Source organism: Alosa pseudoharengus, unplaced genomic scaffold (assembly GCF_046254945.1).
Source record: "Alosa pseudoharengus isolate Yale_2024_CS ecotype anadromous, Long Island Sound unplaced genomic scaffold, YU_APseudo_1.1 YU_APseudo_1.1_scf_12, whole genome shotgun sequence".
Classification (NCBI taxonomy): Eukaryota; Metazoa; Chordata; class Actinopteri; order Clupeiformes; family Clupeidae; genus Alosa; species Alosa pseudoharengus.
In genome coordinates, this window is record NW_027468587.1 from 8,330,276 (window position 1) to 8,350,823 (window position 20,548).

At 42.0% G+C, this 20,548-nt stretch overlaps 1 protein-coding gene across 1 annotated transcript; it reads right to left on the reverse strand.

Annotated features, from left to right (window-relative positions):
* Positions 1-6,157: 6,157 nt before the first annotated feature.
* LOC143118863 (urokinase plasminogen activator surface receptor-like) lies at positions 6,158-15,892 on the reverse strand. The gene is made up of 6 exons (XM_076279988.1): positions 15,782-15,892; positions 15,114-15,221; positions 14,864-15,007; positions 11,660-11,770; positions 6,849-6,998; positions 6,158-6,761 (listed from the first exon to the last, which is right to left on the reverse strand). Exons 1-6 carry the CDS (start codon positions 15,828-15,830, stop codon positions 6,622-6,624), a joined length of 702 nt encoding a protein of 233 aa, XP_076136103.1. The 5' UTR covers positions 15,831-15,892; the 3' UTR covers positions 6,158-6,621.
* Positions 15,893-20,548: the final 4,656 nt, after the last annotated feature.

The following is a 20,548-nucleotide window of genomic DNA, read 5'->3' on the forward strand; positions in this document are numbered from 1 at the left end:
CAAAAATGCAAACGAGGGAAAGAGCTGAAAAACAAATTAGATGGCCGTGGTCTTTTGGACCTCAGATGGCACTGCATCAACCCCAGACCTGTTTTCAGACCTGTCATTGTATGGGCTCAGGAAAACCTGTTCATAACCATTGTCTATGTGCACAGTTTGATACTCAATTCAAAAACTGCAGCCAAAATTGTAACAGCCAAAATTGTATTGAGACATGATACAGAAAATACCGCCGTCTTATCTGGGCTTGAGTTTGTTTAAAATGGACTGAGGTAATGTAGGAAAAGGTCCTGTGTTTAGACCAATCCAAATTTGCCATGCTTTTTGGAAATCATGGACTCATCTGGGCTAAAGAGGAGAGGGCCTATTCAAGTATCCAACTTATCCAACTTGTTTTAGTGCTCGAAACCCATCATCTATGACGGTGTGGAGGTGAATTAGTGCCTACAGCATGGGCATTGTGCACATTTGGCAAAGCACAATCAATTCTGAATGATGTATACAGGTTTTGAGCAACATATACTGTCATCCAGGCAATGTCTTTTCCAGGGAAGACCTTGAATATTTCAGGAAAACAATGCCAAAATGAATTCTGCACATATTCTGCATGTATTTCTCCATATGAAGAAGAGTCCAGGTGATAAGATGGCCTGTCTGCAGAACAGATTTGTCAAATTAGGTGCATAATGGAATGAAAAACATGACTAGAATACCACATTGAGCAACTGAAATCCTGTATTGGGGAGTAATGGGACAACATTTAATTCTCAAAACTCTAGGAAATAATCTCCTCAGTTCCTAAACATTTATAGAATTTTGTTAAATGAAGAGTTGAAGCAGCACAGTGGTAAACATGCTCCCGTCCCAACTTGTTTTGAAACATGTTGCTGGCATCAAATTCAAAATTAACATATATTTATACCATTTAATTGATATTTTGTCTATTTTGCTGCTAAATATGGGTTTACGAGTCTGGTATATTATCACATTCTGTTTTTATTTGCATTTTATACAAACGTCCCAACTATTTCTGTTTTGGTGTTGTATAAAACAGAATGTAATAATCTGCAAATTTCTTAAACTCATATTTAGTTGCAAAAAGGACACAGACAACATATCAAATGTTGAAAATGACAAATTTGACTATTTCATGGAAAATATATGTAATTTGAATTGATACCAGCCTGTCAAGCCACAGGTGAAACACTGCTTCCCATTTAGCCATAATGTTTACTAGCTTCAAGATAAACCATAGGCCTACTGCTAGATGCAATACAATCCCAAAACAGAAAAAGCTGGAACATTGTGTAAAATGTGAATAAAGACAGAATGTAATAATCTGCAAATCTCTTGAACTCATATTAAATTGCAAAAAAGGACACAGGCAGCACATCAAATGTTGGAAACAGGTCTAGTTTTGTAAATCGGCACAAGTTTCATAGAATGTGATGGAGAAGCATAAGAAAAGGAAAACCCATTAATGTTTGGAAATTGGAAAATATCCGAATGGGGACACCTCAAACAAAATATTTTCTATGTATTAACTGGAAACCCCAAAATACCAGCTTATCAATGTCCAACCTGAAAGTCTTAAAGGAACACGCCACCCAAAATCAGTAGTAATATATGTTCTTACCTTAACTTTCACGAGTTGAGTCGTACCTCTCCCGCGTCGGTATGTGCACTCAAACGCTCTGGCGCGCGGCGCGAATGTGTTAGCATGTTGCTATGCTAGCGGGCTCTGCCGTGGCCGTAGAGAGAGTAAGATGGCATTAATCAAACACATCCACGTTTTCCCTACTTAAATACAGTTGCACAAGTAGTTGATTAAAAATGTTAGGGCACACAACATGAAACGTGACGATTTTCCAAGCGAATAAACAGGAGAACTACAATGTCTGGCGCAATAGCACTTGGGAGTACTTCGACCTAGGTAGTAGGCCTAATATTAATTAACACCTAATTGTAGATCCTATCCACCACAGAGTTTAGAATCCATGCTTGATCGACCCCTCAGCCTCCCCCTCCCCTCTGAGCGAGAGAGAGGCACACACACTAGAGATGCGCTGATGGGCTATTATTACAACCATAACTGCATAGCAAAACTTAATCCATCCACCAGCAAGTTTTTTGACCAATTTTCAAAACCGCACCCACCCGCCATCTGCTGTGTTTAATGTATATGGGATGTTTTTAATGTAGCCTATATGGGATGCGGCGCTGCTGACGTGAGGCTAGAAAGCTCTTGCCTGTTCTTTCTAGAAAGACTGATCCAATATTCTGTGTGCCAATATAGCCTATCGTCCAAAATGCTTGATTGCATTGCATTCTCCACATTTTTAGCTAAATTTTCATGTACCACATCAGCGTTTTTGTTCAGTGAATCTTTTGTAAATTGCTTTGTAAATCGGGCGTAGGCCTATTGCCAGGCTTGCCTCAGCTTTGGTCACGTCCTTTTACAATTTTATCATTGTAATAAAAAACGCAATTTGGCATATAATTAATACATGCTGCTGGCCTACTAATTAATGCCTATTGTACTTTATTTTTTGCAAAAAAAAATCCTTGATAAAATAACAAGTCATTCACATTAGCCTACTTTACGCACTGGCATGTCAGGGTGACACTATGACAAGCCTGTTCTGAAGACTCCCATTCATTTTGACTGCATTGGAAGAGAGCGCGTCTTTTTCAGACAGACAGTGCAATTCATGATGATCGGACAAACTAGCGCCTCGATATTAAAGAAACGCCGAATCCATTCATTCCGAAAGTCCACCGCACAACAGTGCAACGTGCATGTTCACATTATAACCGCCAAACTTGCTTGCTTGCCTTTTCCGACTTTTTTTCTTACCATCTTTTTTCCGCTGTGGATGCTATTGAGCTTGTAGAAGTCATACGAGTCATATCACTCTCTGTCTCTCTTTTAAATGCCTATTCCCTGAAGGCTACAATTACTATGTGTTTGATATCGAAACAAAATAACCCAGGCAGTCTCATCTAGGATATAGCACAGGTTGAAGTCAATGTCAAGTTGGTTCTATTTACTGAGGTGAATGTGTGTGTGTGTGTGTGAGTGTGTGTAAACATCTTGTAGATGACTCAGAAATTACATCGGAAGAAGGAGTGAATAGTGGCAAGAGGCAAGCCGAAGGCTGCTGACAAGTTGTGGTACATGAAAATTTGGTACATGAAAATTTAGCTAAAAATTGGAGAATGCAATGCAATCAAGCATTTTGGACGACGTGGAGAGACAAGCCGGCAGCAGATTAAATGTTCTAGAGAGAAAAAGATGCTGTTAAAAGGACGTGCAGACCGAAGCTGCAGCAAACAGGTGATATTTAGACATTTATTTCACAAAATCCAAGACTAAGAACAGACAGACTATGTAACTGGACACATTGAGGCCAAAAATATTGAGAATTCTACAGGGAATGTTGAAGACGAAGGAGTGAATAGTGGCAAGAGTCAAGCCGAAGGCTGCTGACAAGGGCCCGACGGTAATCGTAAAGCAATTTACAAAAGATTCACTGAACAAAAACGCTGATGTGGTACATGAAAATTTAGCTAAAAATGTGGAGAATGCAATGCAATCAAGCATTTTGGACGATAGGCTATATTGGCACACAGAATAGGCTAGGCAACAGGCCGATGTGCGTTTTATTTGGAGACTGTTTTGCGAGACAGAGACCGAGTTTGCTGCTGATATTCTGGGGATATAGGCTATAACATAGCCAATGTAGGACTTCAGCCTTTTAATATATTTGCTGCATTGGATCAGTCTTTCTAGAAAGAACAGGCAAGAGCTTTCTAGCCTCACGTCAGCAGCGCCGCATCCCATATAGGCTACATTAAAAACATCCATATTTTATAAACACAGCAGATGGCGGGTGGGTGCGGTTTTGAAAATTGGTCAAAAAACTTGGATGGATTAAGTTTTGCTATGCAGTTATGGTTGAAATAATAGCCCATCAGCGCATCTCTAGTGTGTGTGCATCTCTCTCGCTCAGAGGGGAGGGGGAGGCTGAGGGGTCGATCAAGCATGGATTCTAAACTCTGTGGTGGATAGGATCTACAATTAGGTGTTAATTAATATTAGGCCTAATTAATATTACTACCTAGGTCGAAGTACTCCCAAGTGCTATTGCGCCAGACATTGTAGTTCTCCTGTTTATTCGCTTGGAAAATCGTCACGTTTCATGTTGTGTGCCCTAACATTTTTAATCAACTACTTGTGCAACTGTATTTAAGTAGGGAAAACGTGGATGTGTTTGATTAATGTCATCTTACTCTCTCTACGGCCACGGCAGAGCCCGCTAGCATAGCAACATGCTAACACATTCGCGCCGCGCGCCAGAGCGTTTGAGTGCACATACCGATGCGGGAGAGGTACGACTCAACTCGTGAAAGTTAAGGTAAGAACATATATTACTACTGATTTTGGGTGGCGTGTTCCTTTAAAGGGACACCAGGCAAGCCTGATGCTTTTTCTCTACGAAACTCCCCCTTGCTCGGTCTGAAGCTCTTTTCTTTTTCTTTGCGTCTTCCGTCAAGGGTTTTCGCTGCTTCTTCGCCGGCTCTGCCATTATACACACGTTTGCAACAATCGCTAGCGTTTCGTTAGCCTGCCTCTGTGCTGTGGATGCAGGATGTAAACTGATCCTGCTTCAGTCGGCGGGTACGATACACTGAACTTGCAAGCGGGATATTCTTCCTACAGGCAGTAGGGGCGGGCGAGAGTCATTCGCCCTGTAATGAGTGATTTAACCATATACTGACTTACGAAGATGAACAATTAACACGAAAACGTTGCCTGGTGTCCCTTTAAAGGTCTAACGGTATGTATGAGGAAAAGTATGCCAGTTCAGCATCCTGGTGGCGTGTAGATAGAAACTGTCTCTCTATCTGCTGGTACAGGTCAGAATGCTCTTGTACCTTCTACCAGAAACTGAAAAAAAAGAATCGCTGGAATTACTTGATTTTATCATGTACATCGGTTGGACATGAATAAAATGTCTACGTTTATGCAATTGATTCATGCTGTAATAACAATTTGATCACATCATTTCATTGAAATTGATTAAGTTAAGTTTATATGAAGTATTTATGTAATTTCAACGTCATTGTGTTATACAGGTGGCACGGAAAGTAGGCATTCAGATGAACTTAATATTGCAACATCAATTATCTCTACTGTCTCTATTGTACAGTGGAGCTTTGCTATATGTTTATACTTATACTTACCATTTGTGCTGTAAGTGCATGTTGTGTGTGATGTCTGTGCTACTGAGACCTTGAATTTCCCCTTGGAAATTCTATCTATCTATCTATCTATCTTCAGAGACGGGCGACACACACATACACACACAGACATTTTATATTTGATTCCACTACAAGTCAAATTACATGAATCAAGTCTTCTGAATAATCCAGGATATTAAAGCAGTTCAGCAATCTATCATGAGTTGTTACAGATCAGACTCAAGGGTATAGGAAACATCATCTCTTCCAAATAAACATGCTCCTATAACTGCTGATGAACAGTACTTTACTAGCTGCTTGGCCTTAGTTTTATATAGTACCCCAATGCAAAGTCCACAGACCACCAACCTACATGACCTACCAAACACTAACACAATGAGCTGGCATGTGTATCCTAAATTGTTAATGGCAGAAATACGAGGCTGGTATTTAAGAGTTTTTGTACAGTATGAGTCCTCCATAAATATGTCGGAAGCACATGACTCTTCAGATACACACACACACACTAATTCATAGCAAATATTGATTTAATGTTGATTTTGTCTCGACCAATATGTTTGTTCTGACAGAAAATGACACTGCCACATTTCATCTTTTTTTTAAACATTTTTATGAAAAATGGCATGTGCAAAATTATTCACCCTTTTAAAATATTCAAAACATCTTTATTTGCGATACATTTCCGAGCCTCTCCATGTCTCTACAATGATTGTAGACCACACCTTTTTAGCAGCAATCTGGGTTTTGAGGCAGGAACGATTATTTACCATCACTCTGGCCTTGTGCTCACTTTTTTATGGATTGAGATCTGGACTCTTTAAAATGTAAGATCAGGCAGTGTGCCAAGAGACCTGCTCCAATATAGGCAGCATTGGACTATTAAATCACACAATTAGATTAGATTCAACTTTATTGTCATTGTGCAGAGTACAAGTACAAAGACAACAAAATGCAAGGATGAGACACAATGATCCTAAATATACAGCCAAGCAAGAAATGGTTAATAGAGAACATATCAACAATTAAGGGTGTTTAGAATCGCCACAATCTCATATTTTAATGTTCTTTATCAAGTTATTTTTTTTATTGTGCCTAGTCATATAAACACAAACATACAATTGAAATGTCACCCATTTATTTTCCATCACAATCTAAAACACTTTCCACATTATAATTTTTAAAAAATGAACAAAGGTTAATATGTCATTTAAAAAGAATAAAAATAAAAATATCGTGCAACCTTTCAACCACAACATCCAAGCCTGTGTGCAATAACCATGTATTCATGAATGGCCTCCCAGGCAGAGACAGGGCCTGTGAGCTGTGATCCGAGAGAGACTCAGAGTAGCGCACCATTCAGTGGAAGAGCAGCACAGAGACGAGAGACCCCAGCAGCAGCAGGACACTCTGCCCCACACTCTTGGCGCTGTTGCACAGGCCAGCAGCCACAGAGCCTTGCTGAGCCGACAGGTCTCCTGTCTGCCCGCTCACTGTAGCTGCAACGTACAGTATGATTGGTACATGTTAAAATGGTTAAAAAAAGGACTGAAATAAGACTGAGATGGAAGAAGAAAAAAACTCACTCTGCCCCACACTGTTGGCGCTGTTGCACAGGTTCCCCTCACAGCAGTGCAGCTCAGTGCCCATAGAGCTCAGCTGAGCCGACACGGCTTCTGCACAGATGCTGCGGGAGGCACATCCTTTCGCAGTTAATGTCAGCCCGCCCACATCAGCTGCAACGTATGATTGGTACAGTACATGTTAAAATGTTTGGAAAAAAAAGGACAGAAAATAGATGTACCGCAGAGTGGTACAAAATATGACCGCCGCCCAGTCCAGCACATTTTTTCCACAAAAATAAGTCACACTTGTCAAATTGTGTTCATTTCCTACTTTGTTGCTTTTTTTGTGTTTGTAATTGAGGGTGTGTGTGGTTGTCTTTGTGTATATTAGGGGTGTAACGGTTCATGTATTCGTATTGAACCGAAACGGTACGGGTGTCACGGTTCGGTGCATGAATTTACACGGAGAATACACGGTATAAAAATACATAAAACTTGTGTGCGGATTAATTAATGTCATGCGCAATTACTGTTAAGTAGCGAGAGTTACGGGAGTTCTTTAGCGACACCTAACGCTAATCTGTAGCCTCGCCTTACGGTACCGATCCACTTGCACGACCCGACATACGCATGGTGTCGCGCTGCCTCCCCTCGTTCAGTCGTGTGTGGGCGTTTCGTTTAAAATGTCAGTTACCAGCTCATACTCAGTTCGTTTTAACGTATCTTAAGTGTTTTTCCACAAACGGACCACAATTTTAGGCATGTACTTAACAGTATACAACACATTAATAGCCTAAACAAACTATGCAAGCCATTTCGAAATCTTGTTTTATTTAAACTACTCAAAGCAATCTCAAATCCTTACCAGAAACACCAACAGTCAATATATTCATCCAAATCCTAGTTTCGTTTGTTTTATGGACTACTAGGTGGTCGTGGAAGAGATCGTTAAAACATTGTAAGCGGAACCAAAGTTTCACAGGCACCGTTGTGGTAGAACAAAGGACCTACAACCTCGTCCTTTCATTGGAGAGTCGCCTCGCGTTCAACGGATTCATTTGCATAAAGATGGGCCTCGGCCAGCTTCTTTGTCGCGCTACATTATTTCAAATGCAGCGCTGCCTTCCCGGAATGCTTTGCGGGCGCGTTAAAGTCGCTTGACGTCACCCATAGGACAAGAGTGGAATGCGACACGACAAAAAGAAGTGTCGTGCAAGTGGATCGGTACCGTTAGCTCTGAAGCGATTGATTGGCGCCTATGTTTTTTTTGTCAGGTCGTCGGTCGAGTCCGTCAGTCATTAGCAGCACTAAGGTTAGACCCACAAGAGTTAGAGGATCCGCTGGTCTCTTTAAGATCGCAAGTTTGAGAACTTCAGTTACAGTAACGTTAGTACAGGCGAAAGAGTGGTGGATAAGATGAAACTGTGTGTCGACGTTGTTCAGCAGTTGTTGGGTATGTGAGTGGAAAAAATGCTACACATATTTGAAGCCATCACCCAGATAATGTAGGCTACCAATCACTGAAACGAGGGGAAAAAAACTTCCCCTGCGCTTCAGCAGCCTTTGGATACACATACAAATAGGGCCAAAACCTATGGCTTAAATTAAATGATTTCGTAATGACAGAAAGCTATGTAAATCGCGTGGTAATTACCTTTATGTTGGGGTAACTTGTAACTTCTCGCATGAGGAGCTGGTAGTGTTAAGTGCATAGACAGTAAAATAAAGTGACAACGCTAACCAGGCTAATAAACAAACCATGCTACGGTGAGTTAACGTCAAAGGGCAAAGTCACGTGACTTCTAGTTGTAGGCCTAGTCTGTTTATGAAATGAAAGGAGCAATTTCGTTTTTTAAAAAAAGGCAAAATAGTGTGATATTTTCACAGTTAGTAGGCTAGATTATTACTTTACACACAATAACAAAATTGTAGACCCTTCCATATACAACTAAACACAGATGTTTCATTTTTCTATGTAATTTGCACTTTCAGAAATAAGAGATGCTGTAGGCCTATTTTCAGTTTTATAGCTGATTGTCTTATTTTGTTTACAAGTTACAGATGGAGTCTGGGTACTTATTGTACTGTTTAGCCTATATCTTACACACTTCAGGCTGTTGCAGATAGCTCAGGGAAGAGACTGTATGACACTAGGTGGTACAGCCTGAGACATGTACAAAAAAAATGCTTTCTGCATTTTTGTTTTGCTTTTCCCTCCATTGTACCGAACTCGTACCGAACCGTGATGTCCGAACCGAGGTATGAACCGAACCGTGACTTCTGTGTACCGTTACACCCCTAGTGTATATGTGTTTTGTGTGTGTTTGTGTGTGTGTGTGCGTGTGTGTGTGTGTGTGTGTGTGTGTGTGTATTTGTGTATGTAGGTGTGTTTGTATGTGTGGGTGCATGTGTGTGAGGTTGTGTGTGTGTGTATGTGTGTTTATGTGCGTGTGTTTATGTTGTGTGTTTTTATGTATGTATGTGTGTCTGTGTGTGTGTGCATGTGTGTATGTCTTTATGTATGTGTAAATAAAGCAAATCAGGGAACCACCTACACTTTGCGATAAGTGCCATGGGATCGATCTTTAACAACCATGGTGAATCAGGACCTCAATTTAACATGCATGCAAAGGACAACATCTCCTGCTGTACAGTGTCCCTGTCACTGCAATAGGGCATTGGGATTGGCCACATGCTTACAGTGCCACCCCCCTTCCCCCACTGGGGAAGTCGGACCATAACCTCATTCATCTTCAGCCAATGTACAAGCCAAAAGTTCAGAGGCTACCAGTTGCCACGCGTACCTTCAGGAAGTGGACACCGGAAGCGGATGAGGCTTTGAGAGACTGCTTTGAGTCCACTGACTGGAGTGTGCTACTGAATGGAGAGGAGGTCACACATTGCACTACTGACTATCTGAACTTCTGTATGGACATTGTTGTTCCCACAAGGACTGTACGCTGCTATCCAAATAACAAGCCTTGGATAACCAGTAATGGATAACTGATCAGGCTATCGCACCTCTCCCCCACATGGTGACCACAAGTAGTGCAGCAACAATGGCTTCAGCCAACGGCCATCAGTCTCTAGCCACATGACAACCCTCACAGGAGCACCCCTCCTCCTCCTCACCCTCCACTCCCCTCATCCCCCCCATCATTACAGCTGATCAAGTAAGTTATCTTTTAAAAAAACTTCATCCTCGTAAGGCAGTCGGGCCTGACAGACTGTGTCCAAGGCTGCTCAAGGCCTGTGCTGCTGAACTGGGGGAGCCACTGAAGCACATCTTCTACGTCTCGGACAAGATCCAACACTGTGGAAGACATCATGTCTCACCCCCGTCCCCAAGAAACCACACCCCAGTGAGCTTAATGACTTCAGGCCTGTCGCTCTAACATCACATGTGATGAAAACAATGGAGCGACTGGTCTTAGGTATGATCAGACCCCAGGTACGCCATGCACTAGACCCGCTACAGTTTGCATACCAGGAGAAAGTGGGTGTGGACGATGCCATCACTTATCTTTTACACAGGACACATTCTCACCTAGACAAGGGGAAAAGTGCTGTGAGAATCATGTTCTTTGATTTCTCAAGTGCTTTTAACACCATCCAGCCCCTCAGACTGGGAGACAAGCTCTTGCAGATGGGTGTGGACGCTCACCTGGTAACCTGGATTACAGATTACCTGACCGAGCGACCACAACTGTCTCTCTGACACTGTGATCAGCAGCACCGGAGCGCCACAGGAAACTGTGCTCTCTCCAGTCCTGTTCACCCTGTACACATCTGACTTCTGCTACAACACCGAGTCAAGCCACATGCAGAAGTTTTCTGATGATACTGCAATTAGATAGATAGGCCAGTCCCGGCCTTGTCACTACAAGCGTCTTATGCTTGATCACCCTCAAGCACATTGGACTTTCTAAATTTAATTTATATAGTGTATTTAGTATTTAGCTTTGTTAGTTTTCTTATCTTTCTTATCTTCTACTGTCTTTATTGTACAGTGGAGTTTAGTTATATGTTTATACTTATGTTTACCATTTCTGCTGTAAGTGCATGTTGTGTGTGATGTCTGTATGCTACTGAGACCCTTGAATTTCCCCTTGGGGATCAATAAAGTATCTATCTATCTATCTATCTATCTATCTAACATGGCCACTGGAGGCAAACATACCCAAAAATTGGTCATCCTAGGCCCTACGGTTCTCAAGATATTCACCGAAAACTCATTTAGTGGACAGTCACTAAATGTACACATAAATTAATTTATTGTATAACCATCCATGAATGAAAGTCCACGAAACTTGGCATGCATTCAGAGGGTGTCATAATGATCCTACACTTTCAATTTCGTGCAGTTTTGACCATGTCAGGTCACAGATACCTGTGATTACAACACCTCATTTTTACATTTTCATTTTTAACTAGGTGGCGCTATACATGAAATGAGTGGTTATGGAATGGGTTGACATGGCCCCTTAAGATCAACATACAAAAAAAAGGTGGCCCTCCTAAACCCTACGGTTCTCGAGATATTCACAGAAAACTGTGTCCTCCCTACCCTCATTTCGGGGGGTCCAGTCCAGCGGGGAGGGGGGGGGGGGGGGCTACAGATCAAAACGAAAAACAGTGGTTCCATGCTATCCTTGTGGGGCTACATGCCAACCAAGTTTCGTGCACCCCGGTCTTTCAGTGTCCCGGGAATCCTTGACGGAAAATTGCCCATGCGAAAAAAAAGAAAAAAATATCTGACTAAACATATATGACCACCGCTTCGCTGCACAACGGTCATAATAAGACTGAGATGGAATAAGAAAAAAACTCACCTGTTGCTTTTACACAAAGGTCCTCATTTCCAACACAGGACAGCTGTTTTCTGCAGTCACCTCCTTCACAGGTGAAACACTTCTTCCCATTGGGAGTATTTGTATTTAACTCTAACATAACACCATAACACATTATTTAGATATAGTTCAGTTTCATTCATTCATTCATTCATTAATCAATTCATTCATTCATTCTTATTCATTCATTTAAAGGAACCATACATGTATGTAAGATTGTGGCCAAAACTGGAACTGCAATCACTTTGAAATTACTTTAGAGCGGTGTATCCCCTCCCCCTCCACCCTGACTCGAGGTTGCCAACCTGGGGCCTGTTGCACAAAACCAGAATTAAGACATCCGGGATAAGTTACTGAGCTGCGCTCAATGAATCCAAAACATGATCGTACAGGCTTAATTGGTTGCACAAAGACCAAGCCAGGATGAGCAGACACGGATTCATAAAGCCAGGTGAAACCTATCCTGGATAAGCCCGCGCTCACGGCTCCCTCAAATAGACCCTGCCACCGATCACAGATTCACTGATTCACCATGGCAACTAGTGGCTACATTGCTTCTTCTACGGTGTAAAGTAGGTAGCGATAGCCTTTTCACAACAGCAACAAACAGCAACACCTCTGTTTAGGAGAATATTGCAGCTAGTGCGACCACCACGCGCGAAATGGTTAGGCACTCCCGTGACGTCACATTGTCGCTTGACAGGTCGGGAATGGTGAGTATGTAAGAGTTTATTAATGATCACAAACGTTTAAATAATGACAGCGGGTCTAGGTAGATGTGATAACAATGTGTAGTGGGCAGTGGAATAACTATTGGTTTCTGTTTGTGGTGACTGCTGACTGAGATAAGGGATGAGATTAAATAGATCCTGGAATTTAGCCTGGTCTGGAGCAGGCTAGCTCCACAGAATAAATCGCCATGGTAACTTATACCATAACATATCCTGCTGCCCCCTATCCTGCTTTTGTGCAACTGGATCACGGATAAATTGAGCCAGGATAACCAAGATATCCCGGCTTAATCCCTTATCCTAGTTTTGTGTAATAGGCCCCTGGATGCCGAAAAACTACTGACTTTGTGATTAGTTGATAAGTGGAGGGTGGCGCATCAGGCCAAAACACAACATGACATGATAATACACAACATCAACATCAGTTGAGGGCTGCAACTTCACTTTTTAAATGACAATATCCTGGCCGGACTACTGTTGTCAGTGATATAAGTATTTGAAATGAACATGATTTCTTAATGTCTAGTGACATATCAGGGCCATTTTATGATTAATTGAAATACTCTTACATACGGTTCCTTTAAATTCAGTTCACAATTATATCATCAGACGAGATATATACAGTATGTATTAAATAGTATACCGGTATTACATTATGTGCTTACACAATTGCAAAAGGGTTCTCTCCAATGTTTTCTCAGTTAGCCTTTTAAAATGATATCAGATTAGTAAACAGAGGGCTATATTTTGGGGCACCAGCGCATGGCGTACAGTTCGTTTTTCAGTCGCGCGAAGTTGAATTCGGTATTTTGCACCTTTATTTTTTAAGCATTGCGCCCAGGGGTGTGGCAATTAACAACCTAGGGCGGGCCCTGGCGCGTTGTCTAAAAATCGCTATCATACACCACCTAAACCTGGTCAGAAGTCAATGGCGAGTTGTTCATATGCTATTTTAAGAGCGCATGTCAACAGTCATATTGGCAGGTGCACGCACCATCCTTCTATCATTCATGAACGCACACCAGCGCACGTCCATGCAAAGCATTACAAATTGCACGATTACAATGGTAAACATAATTAGAATAAAGATATTACGAAATAGGCTACTGTACATCTCATGATGAGTAGTTATTCACCATCATTTGCAAATTGGTAATGACGGTTAAAAGTGATTAGGGGAGAGGCGAGAGACACGTATGGAGCACAGCTGAAGACGCACTGTCACGAGATATAAGCAACTCCTCTGCAGGATAAATGTTGTTTTATTCAGTCATTTAAGCAACATAGGGTAAGTGTTGCTTTTTCCAGCCTATGTTTTCGATGGTAACCCATTGTCAGTCAATAGTGAAAGTAACTGCATATAACTGTCTTGTCGTTGACTGACTCCTTGGTGAAGTTAGTTTCACTTTGCCAATGAGTTCAAATAATAGACGAGTGCAAATGCGTGAAGGCTATGCTAAGTTTTAGTAAAGCATGGTTTAAGAATGACTATTCCATATGGTCTCGCAAGCAGCCTCCTTCAAATGCGCCGTTGAATGCCAAAATATCGATGCATTTATTTGACATATCGCGCGTTGCGCCGTTAAAGGGAATGACAGATGTCATTCTCATTGGTTTAAAATGATGTTACGCCCAAACACACCCATATGACTGATTAAAAGACCTAGGAACACCTTGTTACGCCATGCGCTCCACTTTTGAGGACGAAAACCCTCCCAATGTGAACTGGACATCCTACTAAATTTGAATAGACTTTTGACGAGTGACGATGCACTTTAGAATGTCATGATAGGGCCCAGAATGTGCTTTTGGGACATTGGATGAATGGTTGCTGATAATGGGTAATGTAGATATTGCATTAAAGATCAGCAATTTCTTTCTCAACAGTCGAGAACCCTTTAAGCATATCATGTAATCTAAAAACTGCTGCCCTGATTAAAAAACAATGCAAATTATCTCATCTGGTATATTCTGTCTTTAATGGAGTGGAATGGAAATTTCCAAGTGACCCCAAACTTTTGTCCGGTAGTGTATGTATAATAAATATAAATATATTATAATATGTATAAATATGTTAATTTCTTTCATAATTTAGTTCACATATATATATATAATAGATTCATTATGTATAAAGGGAAATATTTCAAGCCTTTTTTTGTTTGTTTTAATCTCAGTGATTATTGACATTTATCACCCAGAGAGAAGGAATACTCTTTTTTTCTGATTGGCTGGTGGGGTGGCTATTAATTCTAAATAACGGGACACCTATGAAGTAGATCTGGTAAAAAAAGATTAATCATCAATGCTTATGAATGGTTACTATAACTAACAATTATAATGGCTCCGACGCCCAATGACTATAACAACCATAGTAGGATGACAGTTGAATGCGCGTCGGGGAGTTCTTGGCCTCTCCTGATATTCCAAGAGATATTAAATATTTTACTAAATGTACCTGGAGTCTTCTGAGAATTGCAGAGGTCAGTTTCACAGCATTTAGTGCTCATTGTTGTCCTTCTAAATCCTAAGTTCACTGACCCAGTGATGCACTGATCTGCTGGTAAACAGCCGACACTGGCTATTTCAGCTTTTGTACCACCTGTCACAAAAAAGGAACACTGTGAGGTGGAAATGGAATACTGTGACCATAGTGCCAGTGCATCAGACAACCCAGTTCATAACAACAATACATGACTTTGTCTTACCATCATATATGTTCACAGTCGTGCTGGCACATGATCCTGCACTACAGGTTACATTAGGGCAGGTCTGGGAGGTACCAGCAGCACACTGGTAACAAGTAAGTGCAGCCACTGGAGACATACAGAGCAAAAGAGAATTCAAATTCTGTCCTCGAGATGTAAAACTATAACACTTTAGGTGATGATGCTAGATGCAAATTGGGATCTGGAGACCCCCTCTATGACCTATATCCAAGGGATCCGCAAAATAATTTTCTTTAAATGATATGAAGTTTAAATTAAGTTGTGGTTTAGGATTTTAAATATAAAACATATCTACAGATGATAACCTTTTTCACTGACAAAACAATATTGTGTCTAATTGCTCCTACTCACATTAACATTAAACTTGAGTCACAAAAAAAACAATCCTACCGCTGTTTAGCTTGGCTTATTTGCTATTTGAACCAGTCTTGGTAAAATCCAAAGACAGACACCTGCCAGAACACATGAAGCTGGCCAGATAATACAAATGGCATATGCTTAACTATGATTATGAAGGAGGTCTTAGGAAAATGTTCTCCCAGACATGGGGCCAACAAGTTTGAAAACCCCTGTGCTAGAGAACTAGAAGCTACAGAAAAATTTTGCATGAAATAAAAAGCAATTTCAGTTATCATTGAAACAATTACCTTCAGAGAAGAGTGTGCACAAAATACCAAGGGTGATGCCTGGTTTCATGTTGATTGCAGTGATGCAGAGGGTGTAGGTTACTGTGCGGAACCTCTTTATATTATGATGGAAGAGGGCGTGTAAAGATCGTTGTCAGGGATATGCAGGAGGACCCTGGAACAGGCGGGTAGGGACTGGCAGGCAGGGTCAGGACAACCGTCCATCCGGACAGAGCAGGAACCATCAGGGCAGACAGAGGCAGGACTGATAGATGGCTGGGCAGACTCAGACAGGGAACAAGCGGACAAAGACTGGACAGACCTTGGGCAGGACGACAGACTCAGACACGACAGACTCAGGATTGGGCTTCAGAACAGTGGTTGGGACAGTTGTAGGGACGGGAACATAGACTGAGACAGTAATGGGAATGGTGACTGGGACAGTAATGGGAATGGTGACTGGGACAGTAACAGGGACAGTGACTGGGATGGTGACTAGAGCAATAATGGGCATAGGGACGGGACTGGGAACAGACACAAACGGGCGCAGTGACTGGCACAGAGACGGGCACAGTGACAGGGACAAAGACGGAGACAGAGACGGGCACAGACAACACAGGGGAAACGGGGACAGAAAGGGGCTCGGGCGGAGGTGGGGCCAGCTCGGACGGAGGCAGGGCCGGACAGACAGGCAGAGACGGGGCCGGACGTGCAGGCGTGGCATCGGGCGACTGGGCTGCGGGCACAGGAGCGGACTCGGCTGCGGGCACAGGTTCCTGTCTGTAAGTAGTTTGTAAATTTGTTAGTTAATAAAATGTGTTTTTCCATGATTCTGCCTGCAACGAGTCTTGCGCTTGGGTCCTCCTACATATCTCTGACAGTACGATCAGACCATCAATGGACCCAGCAGACTCTGATTTCCACATGGAGGAGCTAAACAAGGTGGAGTACACCCTCAGTAGGCTTAATGAAGAATTTGTGAAATCCACTGATTTGGAGCGCCAGCAAGCCATTTGTACAATGATGAAACTGGCCATTTCATCAAGGCCCGGGATGATAGAGGTGCCAGGAATGGCTATGTTAGCCGGTCAGCTCTCAGCTCTGGATAGAAGCCTGCAGACCCTCCTTTCTCCCAGTGATCCCCAGGGGAGTTCTGCTTTTGGGCCTGTTGGCCATGCTCATCCCTTCCCTGGTCCGGTTTGTGAGCCTACCTCTGAGTCACCAGTCCCCAGTCAACCCCTCGTGTGGTCAGACTGGGCCTCCTGCTCCATCTCCAACCAGCTAACCCTCAGTTTACCTTTCACAAGACTGTGGATTCCAATTCAGAGCCAGCTGGCCATTTCCCAGCTAGACTCCGTCCTCCCTAATCCCAAGGAGTCTCCCTTGTGGGGAACTAGGCTTGCCCGCAAGCCTCCTTCCAAAAGCAGACGTGGCTCCAAGCATCGGTCAGCTCAGTCGCCCGATGTCACGCCTCCTGTGCCTGCTCCTGTGTCCAGCCCTGAGGTGTCTGACTTGCTTCCATTAGCAGCAACTGGAATCCATGCATTTCCACAGAATTATTTTTGGAATCTGATCCCTTATCGTACCTGTTCATTTGTACTCGTCACTCGGCTTATTGTGACTAAATTCAAGATGCCGGCGAATGGTAAACTTCCTGAAGGTACTGGCTGTATAAATCATCTTGTAAATAAACTACCAGTGCTTTTTCAAAGTCCTCAATGTCTCGTTTTAAATGTCAGGGCCCTCGGAAGTCTACCAATGAAGTATGGAGCTACTTTGAGCCTCGTAAATGGTGTAAAACAGTGATTTATTTGCATGGCTAGGCCGATACACTTTAGGTCAATATCATACCAAACTTCTCTTTTAACAACAGCCTTTCAAAATCTGTCCTCTATTCATGTTATGTTGGTCAGAGTTGGTCAGCTTTAACCCCGAGGACCCACTTTGACTTCTTCCTGTTGATGGATGCAGCCATAGATTTACATAGAATGGCTAGATGTCTCGTCCGCGCTGCTGGCCAATGGAGGTCGACGTCCTCACCGGGCGGCCATCTTGCCACAGTCAGCTCGCTAACTCATAACATTGTGTTTCAATGGTGCACTGTAATGACAGGTAGTGACCTAAAGGTGTCATTGTTATAGCCTGGGGGCATTGTTCTGCCTTTAGTAGAAGAAGAACCATCAGGTACCACAGAGCCAAAGATTGTTATTGGCTTCTTCATAGGCTTCGCCAGTTTGGTGTTAGTTACAAGTTAATGAGTGACAAAAAACAGACGACACATAAGAAGGCGACACATCTCCAACATATCAGCCAGACTGTTAACTCATTGAATGCCAAGCTGTTTTCGGGAGCTTTGTCCTACAGTGCCAGCAATCTAGACCATTGTTGATGATTTTTGTACAGCCACAACATATTCTGTGTTATAGCTATGAACACATACAATAGCTCGATTAAAAGGTGAGACTTTAAGCTCTCGGTGGGTGCAAACCGTGTATTTCTACACGCCTCTGTTCCTGAGAAATCACAAGCTAAACAGTGGCTAGTTTTCATCAAAATCGCTGTTTTTTTTCTAGAAATGGAGATATAACGTATTTTCATGAAATATGAAGCGTTGCCTGTTACTTACTTGTGTGAACTTTCCGGGAAGTGATCAGCGAGACCTGGCGAGACTGCCACCTAGTGATAGACCCACTAAATTGGCCTGGTTTTGACCTGACCTTTGACCTTCAAATTGTAAATGTATCACTGCTGTCTGGCACTTTTCCTAAGTCACTGAAAACAGCTGTTGTAAAGCCACTTCTCAAGAAGAATAACCTGGATGCCTCCATGCTAAACAATTACAGGCCCATATCCAATCTGCCTTTTATTGGCAAAATTATTGAAAAAGTAGTCTTTAATCAATTAACCACCTTCCTAACATCAAATGGGTATTTTGATTACTTTCAGTCTGGTTTTCGGGCAAATCACAGCACTGAAACAGCTCTCATTAAAGTTTCCAATGACATACGCCTCAACACAGATTCAGGTAAAACATCAGTCCTAGTGCTACTGGACCTTAGTGCAGCATTTGACACTGTTGATCACAATATTTTACTACACAGACTAGAACACTGGGTTGGATTTACAGGCATAGTTATCAGCTGGATAAAATCATATCTACAAGAAAGGAGCTTCTTTGTTGCCATCGGAAACTGTACCTCAACACCAACGTCCTTGACCTGTGGTGTTCCCCAGGGGTCAATCTTGGGGCCACTATTATTCAACCTCTATATGCTCCCACTTGGACAAATCATTCAAAATAATTTGATTTCATATCATAGCTATGCAGATGACACACAAATTTACTTAGCTCTATCACCAAACGACTATGGTCCTCTTGAATCTATGTGTCAGTGTATAGAACAAATCAACACCTGGATGTCTCAAAATTTTCTTCAGCTGAACAAAGAAAAAACTGAAGTAATTATATTTGGTAAAAATGAGGAAAGACTTAGGGTTGCCACTCTCCTTGGCACAAAAGGGTTGAAGGCAAAGGATACTGTTAAAAATCTTGGTGTATTAATTGACAGTGATCTAAATTTCAACAGCCACATGAAAGCGATAACTAAATCAGCTTTTTACCACCTCAAAAATATTGCCAAACTCAGAGGGCTGATGTCAAAATATGACTTAGAAAAACTCATTCATGCATTTATCTCCAGCAGAGTTGATTACTGCAATGGACTGTTCACAGGCCTTCCTAAAAAGACTATTAAACAGCTTCAGGTGATACAAAATGCAGCAGCTAGGATTCTAACAAAAACTAAAAGAACTGACCACATTACTCCAATTCTTAAGTCCTTGCACTGGCTTCCAGTAAGTCACAGAATTGACTTTAAAGCACTATTGCTTGTTTATAAATCAGTAAATGGAGCAGGACCTAAATACTTGTCAGACATGCTTCAGCAGTACACACCTTCTCGTCCTCTCAGGTCCCAGGTGAAAAACCTGCTAGTAAAACCTACAGTTAGAACTAAACATGGTGAAGCAGCTTTTAGCTGCTATGCGGCTCAGCTGTGGAACCAACTTTCGGATGACATCAAAAAGGCCCCAACTGTAGCCAGTTTTAAATCTAGACTTAAGACCAAACTGTTCTCAGATGATTTCTGCTAACTGTGCCGAGTAACAAATTCTGAATCTGCCTTGATAATTATTCTACTTTGTCTTTTATTACTTTTTTTTACTACTTTTGCCTTTGTTTTGCTTACTAATTATTCTTTATTTTTAAATGATTTTACCTTGTTTTATGTTTCCTTTTTATTATGATCTTTACCTTTTAACTATTCTTTGACTATATTGCCCTTCTATGCTTTTATTTGTTATTGGGGGCCAAGCAGCGAAGCTGCGAAGGCACCCATTGAGTTACTAGCTTTTCCTATTATTATTATTACACATCTGCCATTGGAGTCTATGGCAGCCCATAGAACGCCTGGCTAAAAAGTGCAGATTTTTTGGCAGAAAGTTTCGGGACACTCCACTGACCACTCACACTCATTTACGGACCTCTAAACCCAGCCGTCTAGCGCCACCAACAGGTCAAAGTTTGGCCGAAAGTTGATAAGCTGGGTTGAAAGGTATTTGCAAGTCATTATTATTATGAAATTTAGCACCCTGATTCAGGACCGTCCCATGATCACTCTCACCAATTTACAGAACTCTATGCCGAACACTCTAGCGCCACCAATGGGTCGAATCTGGACTCACATTCACGCATGTAACAATTGAACGGTGTGTTCGATTTTCACAAAT

Coding starts and splice junctions, on each gene's coding strand:
- LOC143118863 (XM_076279988.1), bottom strand. CDS start 15,830: ATGAAACCAGGCATCACCCTTGGTATTTTGTGCACACTCTTCTCTGAA. Junction 15,222..15,781: donor GTGCACACTCTTCTCTGAAG/GTAATTGTTTCA, acceptor GTATGTCTCCAG/TGGCTGCACTTACTTGTTAC. Junction 6,999..11,659: donor CCTTTGTGTAAAAGCAACAG/GTGAGTTTTTTT, acceptor CATACGTTGCAG/CTGATGTGGGCGGGCTGACA.